General features: G+C 46.1%; 1 protein-coding gene across 2 annotated transcripts in view; it reads left to right on the top strand.

The window, feature by feature from the left end:
- The window catches only part of DIXDC1 (DIX domain containing 1), a 136,520-nt gene that overhangs the window by 72,739 nt on the left and 51,109 nt on the right, over positions 1–12,672 (top strand). For both annotated transcript variants that reach the window (XM_075328461.1, XM_075328460.1), the window contains one exon: positions 2,764–2,868. In XM_075328461.1, the coding sequence (XP_075184576.1) occupies positions 2,764–2,868 (105 nt within the window). The remainder of the gene's footprint in view (positions 1–2,763; positions 2,869–12,672) is intronic.

Here is a 12,672-nt window from a genome sequence, read left to right as displayed (position 1 = left end):
ATTTCTCGTACGGCGCCCCTGCGCCGCTCGGATGCACTCTTTGTCCTTGTCGCTGGCCAGCGTAAAGGGTCACAGGCTTCCAAATCAACCCTGGCTCGGTGGATCAAGGAACCAATTCTCGAAGCTTACCGTTCCTCGGGGCTTCCGGTTCCCTCAGGACTGAAGGCCCATTCTACCAGGGCCGTGGGAGCGTCCTGGGCCTTGCGACACCAGGCTACGGCTCAGCAGGTGTGTCAGGCAACTACCTGGTCGAGCCTGCACACTTTCACGAAACACTATCAGATGCATACCTATGCTTCGGCAGATGCCAGCCTAGGTAGGCGAGTCCTTCAGGCGGCAGTTGCCCACCTGTAGGACGGAGCCGTTACGGCTCTATTATGAGGTATTATTTACCCACCCAGGGACTGCTTTTGGACGTCCCAATTGTCTGGGTCTCCCAATAAGGATAGACAAAGAAGAAGGGAATTTTGTTTACTTACCGTAAATTCCTTTTCTTCTAGCTCCAATTGGGAGACCCAGCACCCGCCCCTGTTTTTGTATACACATGTTGTTCATGTTAAATGGTTTCAGTTCTCCGATATTCCTTCGGATTGAATTTACTTTAAACCAGTTTATAATTTTTTCCTCCTTCTGGCTTTTGCACCAAAACTGATGAGCCCGTGGCAGCACGGGGGGTGTATAGGCTGAAGGGGAGGGGCGTTACACTTTTAGTGTAATACTTTGTGTGGCCTCCGGAGGCATAGCTATACACCCAATTGTCTGGGTCTCCAATTGTCTGGGTCTCCAATTGTCTGGGTCTCCCAATTGGAGCTAGAAGAAAAGGAATTTACGGTAAGTAAACAAAATTCCCTTCATTTCACAGACACATGTATTCTCCGGTACGTGTCACTCGGATGACACCAGTGTGCAATCAGTGTGACACCCGTGATACCGGAGAAAAACAGTAATCTCTCCGTGTGTGTGTGCGCGGGGTCACATGGTCCATGTGAAAACACGGACGTGTGGGCAACTCCAGAGAATAACATGGCTACCTGTGGCATTCATGATAAAAACGGATGTCACACGTACCTAAAACACGGACGTCTGAAACCGGCCTGAGAGTCACAGAAGCGTTAGTTTGCAATGATTGTCTCAACGGGTATTGCAACAACAAGAGAATCATCATTTATGTCCTGGACATTTTCATGAGTTTATTTTTTTCTATTTTCTGTTGAAACACAATTACAGCATCAGAAGCCATGTCTGACTTTCTTTAGCTGATTTTAATTGAAAATTGTTTTCAGTGTCAGTGACCATTGTGGGTGTTTGTTATTTTAACTGAAGGGTACAAACAATTTTGTCCACGACTGTTCCTATTGGCAGAGTGCACGCTCATCAAAAATCTGGCCCTTATTCACATGTACTCTCTGTGTAAGGCCTCTTTCACACGTCTGAGAAAAACCACGCACGTTTTTCACGGATGTGTCAAAGGTGCGTTTTGCCCTCCGTGAGCCGTGTTTATGGCTCACGTGTGTTCTCTGTGTGTTATCCGTGGTAACACACGGAGAACGGGAACTTTCTGCTCACCTGTCCCTGGCGTTGCTGTCCGTGGTGCTGATCTTCGGTCTCCTGTCCTGCCGACTCCCCGCTGCTGCTGCTTCCGCCGCAGTGAAGTGAATATGCAATGAGCATAATGAGCGGGGGTCGGAATCAAGTGACAGTAACGGCAGAGACAGCAGCACTGGAGAAGATGAGTAACGTTTTGTTTTTTTTTCTCGCAGACACATGTTGTCTCCGGTGCGTGTCACACAGAACACATCCGTGTGACCCGTTTGCGTTCCGTGTGACACCCGTGATGCCGGAGAGAAAACGGACATGTCTACATGTGAAGCACACGGGCACACATATGCTCCACACGTACACACGGTCCATGGCAGAATACGCACGTGAGCGTAGAACCATTGATTTTAATGGGTCTACGTGTGTCCATGTCTCCGGTACGTGAGGAAACGGACCAAACACGTACCGGAGACACGGACGTGTGAAGGAGGCCTAACCAAGTGTGTGCTGGATCTTAACGAGGAGGGAGGAATAAACCGCAGCCAGACACATCTTCTCTGAAAATAAAAGGATTGCACCATGCTTTCCTCCAGTGTCTGCTGTCAGGAGACCACGTGGGCAGCCACGTGCACATGAGATGGGCGGCCAGTCCGGTAAGACTGGTCACGTAACGTTTGTGTCCACGTTTCATTTCCATGGCAGAAGTCTGAGCTGATCTTCTGGTTTCTGCTACGGATTCTCATCTCACCGCAGATCCATATTAGTAGTGGTGAAAACAATATAGCAGGGGGAAAATGAGAATTGCAAGAAACCATTGGCCAAAGCCATACAGAGTCCGTGGCCTCTGATCCCAAGTGAGAAGCCTACCACTAGACCAATGGGGAAAATGAGAATTGGAAAAAACCATTGGCCAAAGCCATACAGAGTCCATGGCCTCTGATCCCAAGTGAGAAGCCTACCACTAGACCAATGGGGAAAATAAGAATTGGAAAAAACCATTGGCCAAAGCCATACAGAGTCCATGGCCTCTGATCTTTGAACCCACGACCTCCCGCATCCCAAGCGAGAAGCCTACCACTGGACCAATGGGGAATAATGATTACGATGGTGGGGTACATCTCATAGTGTGGCCCCTTTTTCAGTCATTGGTTGTTTATGTCTAAAGACTTATAGCAGTGTCCTGGATTTTTGTCCGAGTAACTAATACTATATCAAAATCTACAGGAACAGCAGCGTGGAAGAAGAGATCGGCAACCCATACTGGAGCGTGCGGGCAATGGTGCAGCAATACGAAGGGCAGGGCAGCCGCTCTCCGTCCGAGTCATCCAGGTAAGAGGCGTCCTAGTCATCTCTGATCTATAGGACACGCCATAAATGTCTGCTGGATACGGGTTTACCGCTGAGGTAGGGGAGGCAACTGTGCACACTGTGCTGTGACCTGAACTCCCATAGAAGTGAATGGAGCCCTTGAAAGGGTAATTCCCATGCTAACAAGATGTCTGTAGAGTTGAGCGGACAGATCAGGAGGAGTCTAATGGTCACATTGTCTCCGTACCTTCTACAACCTGTGTCATCATCGCTGCCTTTTCTCATTACTCAGCCCCCACTATGGCATCGCAACGTCATGTCATCATGGCCGCCTACTAATCAGAAGAGGCACCAGAGATGCCAAAGGTATTAAGAAGCTCTCTGGTACGGCGGCCATGGAAAACCAGCGTGGCCGATGGATCTATGAATCTTTCTGCTCATCTCCACTTATCAACTGTTCACAGAATAGGTGATCACTTCCTAATTGCTGGGGCTCACACCCACCCCAAGAATAAGGCACGGAAATGTGCTCCGTTGCAATTGTGCGATGGCCACGCATGGGCATCTATCATGATCAGCATGATATCATTCTTCTTGTAGTTGGTAGGGTAGGAATATCCCTTTAAGCTCTATTATGCTGCTGTCATCCTACTACATAATGCTGTGAAATTGCAAACAAAAGCCAGTTTCTGGGGGGGCAGACTCTCTAATGTGTCTGCCAGTCTGGTTTTGTCCTACATTCCTTGGGATACAGGCGATGTTATGCCAAATGCGGTTCCACGAATCACACAGACACCAAATGGTGAAGGTTGTCTGGCGGAGCAGAGGGCGCAGTGTCACAGAATTCGGGGATTTGCTTTTCTTCTGATGGGTTTTTTTATTGCAAAAAAAATCACTAATTGTAAAACCATATAAAAATGGATGACTGGTGTCCAAAGAGCAATTCGTTGATTGACGCCTATGGCGCATGGCCGCCATCAGGTAGCCTCTTTTAATCTACCCTATGGGGTTAAACAGTGAAATAGAGAGTGGTCCCCTGCTCAGGACCCGCCTAAACAGAGCACAGCGCAGTTACATTACATGGGTGGCCCATTGATTTCAGCATGTGCCAAGCAAGGTAAATGAAGTTCAGCTGAGTATATCCCCAACAACAATGGTGAGGCCAGAAGGTGCAGAGTAAAGGTGAGGCCAGAAGAAGCAGGGTTGGGCTGAGGCCAGAAGGAGCAGAGTAAAGCTGAGACCAGAAGGAGCAGAGTAAAGGTGAGGCCAGAAGGAGCAGAGTAAAAGGTGAGGCCAGAAGGAGCAGAGTAAAGGGGAGACCAGAAGGAGCAGAGTAAAGGTGAGGCCAGAAGGAGCAGAGTAAAGGTGAGGCCAGAAGGAGCAGAGTAAAGGTGAGGCCAGAAGGAGCAGAGTAAAGGTGAGGCCAGAAGGAGCAGAGTAAAGGTGAGACCAGAAGGAGCAGAGTAAAGGTGAGGCCAGAAGAAGCAGGGTTGGGCTGAGGCCAGAAGGAGCAGAGTAAAGGTGAGGCCAGAAGGAGCAGATTAAAGGTGAGGCCAGAAGGAGCAGATTAAAGGTGAGGCCAGAAGGAGCAGAGTAAAGGTGAGGCCAGAAGGAGCAGAGTAAAGGTGAGGCCAGAAGGAGCAGAGTAAAGGTGAGGCCAGAAGAAACAGAGTAAAAGGTGAGGCCAGAAGGAGCAGAGTAAAGGTGAGACCAGAAGGAGCAGAGTAAAGGTGAGGCCAAAAGAAGCAGGGTTGGGCTGAGGCCAGAAGGAGCAGAGTAAAGGTGAGGCCAGAAGGAGCAGATTAAAGGTGAGGCCAGAAGGAGCAGATTAAAGGTGAGGCCAGAAGGAGCAGAGTAAAGGTGAGACCAGAAGGAGCAGAGTAAAGGTGAGGCCAGAAGGAGCAGATTAAAGGTGAGACCAGAAGGAGCAGAGTAAAGGTGAGGCCAGAAGGAGCAGAGTAAAGGTGAGGCCAGAAGGAGCAGAGTAAAGGTGAGGCCAGAAGGAGCAGAGTAAAGGTGAGACCAGAAGGAACAGAGTAAAGGTGAGGCCAGAAGGAGCAGATTAAAGGTGAGGCCAGAAGGAGCAGAGTAAAGGTGAGGCCAGAAGAAACAGAGTAAAGGTGAGACCAGAAGGAGCAGAGTAAAGGTGAGGCCAGAAGAAACAGAGTAAAGGTGAGGCCAGAAGGAGCAGATTAAAGGTGAGGCCAGAAGGAGCAGGGTTGGGGTGAGGCCAGAAGGAGCAGAGTAAAGGTGAGGCCAGAAGGAGCAGAGTAAAGGTGAGGCCAGAAGAAACAGAGTAAAAGGTGAGGCCAGAAGGAGCAGGGATTGGGGTGAGGCCAGAACGAGCAGAGTAAAGGTGAGACCAGAAGGAGCAGGGTTGGGGTGAGGCCAGAAGAAGCAGAATAAAGGTGAGGCCAGAAGGAGCAGGGTTGGGGTGAGGCCAGAAGAAGCAGAATAAAGGTGAGGCCAGAAGGAGCAGGGTTGGGGTGAGGCCAGAAGGAGCAGAGTAAAGGTGAGGCCAGAACGAGCAGAATAAAGGTGAGGCCAGAAGGAGCAGGGTTGGGGTGAGGCCAGAAGGAGCAGAGTAAAGGTGAGGCCAGAACGAGCAGAGTAAAGGTGAGGCCAGAAGGAGCAGGGTTGGGGTGAGGCAAAATGGAGCAGGGATTGGGGTGAGGCTGTGTAGAAGTTATAAGTCATTGTACAGGAGGAGGAGGAGGTGAGCTGTGACATAACCTTTTGTGAGTGGTGGATCCTGTGTTATCAACTGTGTATAGAGAAGTTATCAGTCATATTACAGGAGGAGGAGGTGAGCTGTGACATCACCTATTGTAAATGGTGGATCCTGTGTTATCTATGTACCTGTGTCCGGGCTTAATAATTCACCTAATTTATTAGACCAGCGATCTATGGTAACAAATTGCCGGGGACAAGACTGGAATGGAGGTCGTGTGCGATAGGGATCAATCCTGATCAAGACTAATAAGATCAATATGACAGGATAGAAAACTCCAGAGCTGCGGAATCCATCAACATCAGCGGGAACTGAAACCCATGTATAAAACCTGCATATGGTGGCACATATATACTACCGCTATAGCTCCATACTACACATCTGCAGGCCATTTGTATGCTGCTATATCATGCCAGTACTATTGTGAATGGTGGATCCTGTGTTATCTATGTATATAGAGGTTATCAGTCATTGTATAGGAGGAGGAGGTGAGCTGTGATATCACCTATTGTGAACGGTGGATCCTGTGAGATCTATTGTATATAGAGGTGTTATCAGTCATTGTATAGGAGGGGAGGAGGGGAGTTGTGCCATCAATTATTGTGAATGGTGGATGCTGTGTTATCTACTGTATATAGAGGTATCAGTCATTGTACAGGGGGAAGAAGTGAGCCGTGATATCACCTATTGTCATTGGTGGATCATGTGTTATCTTCTGTATATAGAGGTGTTATCTGCCATTGTACAGGAGGAGGAGGTGAGCTGTGACACCACCTATTGCAAATGGCGGATCCTTTGTAATCTACTGTATATAGAGTTGTTATCAGTCACTGTACAGGAGGAGGAGGAGGTGAGCTGTGACAACATCTATTGTAAATGGTGGATCCTGTGTTATTTATTGTATGTAGAGGTGTTATCAGTCATTGTACAGGAGGAGGAGGTGAGCTGTGATATCATCTACTGAGGAATGGTTGCAAGATAACTAATTTTCTCTTTTTTTTTTAATAAGGACTGTGATAGGAAATAAAATAATTGCCAACTTTTTTTTTATTTTAAATACATTAAACACAAAAATCTGGTTTAAATAATTGGTCATTTTCTTATGACCACTTCCCTTTAAGCCTAGATTCAATTCAGAATCACCATTACCGCATTATGTAATTTGGTGTAAATGCTTAATTTCCTTTTTGATGTGATTTTTGGGATTTTCATGTGTACATTCTGCAGGAATTTTAGAAATGTTTTCTAGAATAGTAGAATTCTCCATGACAAGCACAGGGAGGGGCTGCAAGAACAGGCGGCGGCGAGGAGGGGCGTCAGGAGGTGTACATATAGGTTTACTAATGTAAATTAGTATATTGTAATCAGTTCTGTAATAAATACCAGAAAAAGAACCCTATTCCAACTATCTAATATTTATTTATCCCTCTATCTATCTATTATCTATCCCTCTATCTATTATCTATCCCTCTATCTATCTATTTATCTATCTATCCCTCTATCTATCCCTCTATCTATCCCTCTATCTATCCCTCTATCTATCCCTCTATCTATCCCTCTATCTATCTATCCCTCTATCTATCTATCTATCTATCTATCTATCTATCTATCTATTATCTATCCCTCTATCTATCCCTCTATCTATCTATCTATCTATCTATCTATCTATTTATCTATCTATCTATCTATCTATCTATCCCTCTATCTATCTATCCCTCTATCTATCTATCTATCTATCTATCTATCTATCTATCTATCTATTTATCTATCTATCTATCTATCTATCTATCTATCTATCTATCTATCTATCTATCCCTCTATCTATCTATCCATCTATCTATCTATCTATCTATCTATCCCTCTATCTATCTATCCCTCTATCTATCTATCTATCTATCTATCTATCTATCCCTCTATCTATCTATCTATCTATCCCTCTATCTATCTATCTATCTATCCCTCTATCTATCTATCTATCTATCTATCTATCTATCTATCTATCTATCTATCTATCTATCTATCCCTCTATCTATCTATCCCTCTATCTATCTATCCCTCTATCTATCTATCTATCTATCTATCTATCTATCTATCTATCTATCTATCTATCTATCTATCTATCCCTCTATCTATCTATCTATCTATCTATCTATCTATCTATCTATCTATCTATCTATCTATCTATCTATCTATCCCTCTATCTATCTATCTATCTATCCCTCTATCTATCTATCTATCTATCTATCTATCTATCTATCTATCTATCTATCTATCTATCTATCTATCTATCTATCTATCTATCTATCCCTCTATCTATCCCTCTATCTATCTATCTATCTATCTATCCCTCTATCTATCTATTATCTATCCCTCTATCCCTCTATCTATCTATCTATCTATCTATCTATCACTCTATCTATCTATCTATTATCTATCCCTCTATCCCTCTATCTATCTATCTATCTATCTATCCATCTATCTATCTATCTATCTATCTATCTATCAAATCAAATCAAATAAGCTTTATTGGCAGGACCAAATACAAATTAGTTTTGCCAAAGCAAGTGTACATTAGGGGCTGGGGCTGTGGGGATGGGGGGTGGGGACTGTAGGAAGGATGGATGGGGCACATCCAGGGTGGGGACTGTGGGGGCACTTCTAGGATGGGGGCTATGGAAGTCCATGGCTTATGATGGGGCATATCCACGGTGGGACTGTGGTAACGGTGGATGGGACATATCCAGGGTGGGGATTGGGGGGGCCACATCTGGGATGGGGGGCTATGGAAGTCCATGACTTATCATAGTTCTCTTTCTCGAAGTCTATGGCATTCGCTCACATACTGCGCTGCTATCTCCACTGCGCTCTCTTCTTCCCCCAGCAGGATATATATTTTCTCTTCCTCCTTCATGGAGCTGAAATCCGGGAAGAGATGGGAGAGTCTCCTGAAGTGAGTGTCCCTCACTGCTGAGTACTTGGTGCAGTGTAGCAGGAGGTGGGTTTCATCCTCCAGGGCCTCCAGGTCACAGTGTTGGCACAGTCTGTCCTCCCTGGGCTTGTAGCTCTGCTTGTGTCGGCCGGATTCGATGGCTAGACTGTGGGCACTGAGTCTATATCGGCTCAGGGTCCTGCGGTCTCTGGGGTCCGGGAGTTTCTCCAGATACGGGGCCAGTCTGTAGTCTCTCTGTAGTCTCTGGTACGTGGTCAGTTTCTGTGAGGTGTTGATGTCGGTCCTCCAGTCACTGACATACCTCTCCTGGCCCTCGTCTACCATCTTCCTGATTCTGGTGCTTGTCAGGCTGCGATTGGTCATTTTGTCCAGTTGGGTTTGGGAGAGCTGTGCCAGGGGTCCTGGTTCATCTGGCCCATGTATATATATCAGAGCTTTGTGGTGATGGGAGCTTGGATTGCTACTCTGTAGGTGAGCCTGAAATGATAGTGACCTCTTCAGAGCTGCTAGGTGTAGAGGGAATCTGCCCAGCTCAGCTCGACAGGCGCTGTTGGAGGTGCTTCGATGGACCTGGAGAAGGTGCTTACAGAATTCCAGGTGGAATATTTCTGTTGGGCTGGAATCCCACCTTGACCAATCTGGGTAAGTGTGAGGGCCCCAGACTTCGCTGCCATACAGGAGGATTGGGGCAATGATGGAATCGAAGATTTTTAGCCAGACCCTCACTGGTGGCTTCAGATGATACAATTTCCTTCGGATGGCATAAAAGGCTTTGCAGGCCTTGTTTTTCAGGGTCTCTATGGCTTGTTTGAAGCTCCCTGACTGGTGAATTTCCAGGCCCAAGTAGGTGTATTTGTCTGTTCCTGTTAGAGTGCAGCCGTTTACGACAAATGAAGGATGCTGGTCATATCTTCTTTTTCTCTTCTGGAACACCATGATGTTGGTTTTCTTTAGATTGATCGGTAGTGCCCATGTGGAGCTGAATTTCTCCAAAATTTGTAGGTTGTCTTGGAGACCTTTCTCGGTTGGTGACACCAGCAGTAGGTCATCTGCATAGAGCAAGAATTTCACCTGGGCGTCATGGAGTGTGAGACCTGGAGCAGGTGAAGATTCCAGAGCAGCAGCCGCTCATTGATGTAAATATTGAAGAGCGTTATATCTATCTATCTATCCCTCTATCTATCCCTCTATCTATCTATCCCTCTATCTATCTATCCCTCTATCTATCTATCTATCCCTCTATCTATCTATCTATCTATCTATCCCTCTATCTATCCCTCTATCTATCTATCTATCTATCTATCTATCTATCTATCTATCTATCTATCTATCTATCTATCCCTCTATCTATCTATCTATCTATCCCTCTATCTATCCCTCTATCTATCTATCCCTCTATCTATCCCTCTATCTATCTATCCCTCTATCCCTCTATATCCATCTATCCCTCTATCTATCCCTCTATCTATCTATCCCTCTATCTATCTATCTATCTATCTATCTATCCCTCTATCTATCTATCCCTCTATCTATCCCTCTATCTATCTATCTATCTATCTATCTATCTATCTATCTATCTATCTATCTATCTATCTATCTATCTATCTATCCCTCTATCTATCCCTCTATCTATCTATCTATCCCTCTATCTATCCCTCTATCTATCTATCTATCCCTCTATCTATCTATCTATCTATCTATCCCTCTATCTATCTATCTATCTATCCCTCTATCTATCTATCTATCCCTCTATCTATCTATCTATCTATCTATCTATCTATCCCTCTATCTATCCCTCTATCTATCTATCCCTCTATCTATCTATCCCTCTATCTATCTATCCCTCTATCTATCCCTCTATCCCTCTATCTATCCCTCTATCTATCTATCTATCTATCTATCTATCTATCTATCTATCCCTCTATCTATCCCTCTATCTATCCCTCTATCCCTCTATCTATCCCTCTATCTATCTATCTATCTATCTATCTATCTATCTCTCTATCTATCCCTCTATCTATCTATCTATCCCTCTATCTATCTATCTATCCCTCTATCTATCTATCCCTCTATCTATCCCTCTATCTATCTATCTATCTATCTATCTATCTATCTATCTATCTATCTATCTATCTATCCCTCTATCTATCTATCTATCCCTCTATCTATCTATCCCTCTATCTATCCCTCTATCTATCTATCTATCTATCTATCTATCCCTCTATCTATCCCTCTATCTATCTATCCCTCTATCTATCTATCCCTCTATCTATCTATCTATCCCTCTATCTATCTATCCCTCTATCTATCTATCCCTCTATCTATCTATCTATCCCTCTATCTATCTATCCCTCTATTTATCTATCTATTTATCTATCTATCTATCTATCTATCTATCTATCTATCTATCTATCTATCTATCTATCCCTCTATCTATCTATCTATACGGTCTATCTATCGCACATTAGCACTTGCTGTATATCAGGTGTAGTCACAGATCAGACACTTTCGGGGTCCTGTATTTTCTTCCATGCTGGGGTCCTGTGTATATAAATAATTCAGATAGGAGAAGCCAAAATAGAGAGCTATCTCCTGCCCTTCTTCCCGGGTACCGGCCGTCCCCTCCTGTGCCTATTGGCTGTTGCGTCCGCCCTCCCCCTCCTCCGGAGCTGTATTCATCTTCTCGTGATGCTGGGTGGGATGAATACTGTGCTGGGCTCCGGGTGACAGGACGAGGGGAAGAAGCAGGAGAAGGATCAGTGAATGGCTGCGACCAGCGCGAGGACGGCTGCACGCTCCTGCTAAGAAGATGCTGTCAACGCGTGCCTCCTCGGCGGCTGCCATGAAGCCCGTCCCTGCCCGCACCTAGAGGGAAAACAAGCTGCAGGGTGGGATGGAGCGGGGGGCTTGCAATGAAAACCGCCCAGCCAGGTCTGCTGTACTGGAGACCGGGGACGAATCAACCGCCAAAGTGCCGATGATGGAGGGAGCACAGCAGCGCCGGGCTCGGTAAACAGGTAGCAGCATCTGGAGGGGACGTGGCCAATAAACTACGCGTGGCTGCCACAGACTTCGTGATGCCAAAGGCTTGAATCCGAGCCATGGGAGGCAAGCTGGTGAAATGGTGAGGAGGACCGCGCACCTTTCCTACATGCATCCTGCTGACATTATGCATATACATATGTTGTAATACCGCCATTATTAATTACCGTAGGCGGCATTAGGTGTGTGGCATCGTGTACGCGTCGCCCCTCCGCAGGAGCACCTTCTGGCGTCACACAGTTGTCTCGGAAACCAAGTAACCCTGTTTGATGCTGCATCTGCCGCCGCCAGTTGCATATTTTGGCCGGGGGGGGGGGGGATCTATAGGATCTCTAGGGTAAATGCAGCGAAGATCAGTGCAGAATTTCGGGTGGGTTTGCTGTGTTCCTCTCACTGTGGTTATGTTGTTGTTTTTGGGCCTTGCCACCATGCAAAGTCTGAAGATTTGGGGTTCTGGTCTGTAGGCACAGCCTGCGGAGATGCCCATAGGCACGCATGTTGTGTACACGTATGCTACATATACTCTTTACTTATAAAATGGTGGGGTTTTTTTTCTTGGAATGATATGATTTATATTGTATACTATATTCTCAAGCTGCTTCTTTGTTGGTGCGCCCTTAGGCACAATATACTTGTTCCATGTGACGACTGGCACAAGGGTGTCAGGCAGTAGGAGAGATGCAGGCTCAGAAGGGTTTGTACCAAGATGTCAAGTTTAATTTATTCATAGGATAGGGGATAACTTACAGGTCGCTGGGAGGTCCACCACGGGACCCCCCACCAATCCAAAGGATGGGTGTCTGCACTTCAACATCTGAGCAGAGCGGTGGTCGCGGACGTGCACCACCTCCATTCATTGCCACCGCTCCATCTGATAGGGCCCTGCAGACTTCCATGCTCCGGATCGGTGGGGATCTATGGATATGTGATAACTGGCTTATGACTGGGGGGTTACACCACTAGGGACCCCTCCAATCCTGAGGATGGGAGCCTGCAGTTCACCGTCTGAGCAGAGCGGTGGTCGGGGACGTGCACCACCTCCATTCATTGCCACCGCTCCATCTGATAGGGCCCTGCAGACTTCCATGCTCCGGATCGGTGG

Source organism: Anomaloglossus baeobatrachus, chromosome 11 (genome assembly GCF_048569485.1).
Source record: "Anomaloglossus baeobatrachus isolate aAnoBae1 chromosome 11, aAnoBae1.hap1, whole genome shotgun sequence".
In the NCBI taxonomy this organism is placed as follows: Eukaryota; Metazoa; Chordata; class Amphibia; order Anura; family Aromobatidae; genus Anomaloglossus; species Anomaloglossus baeobatrachus.
This window is presented reverse-complemented; position numbering and strand designations above follow the sequence as displayed.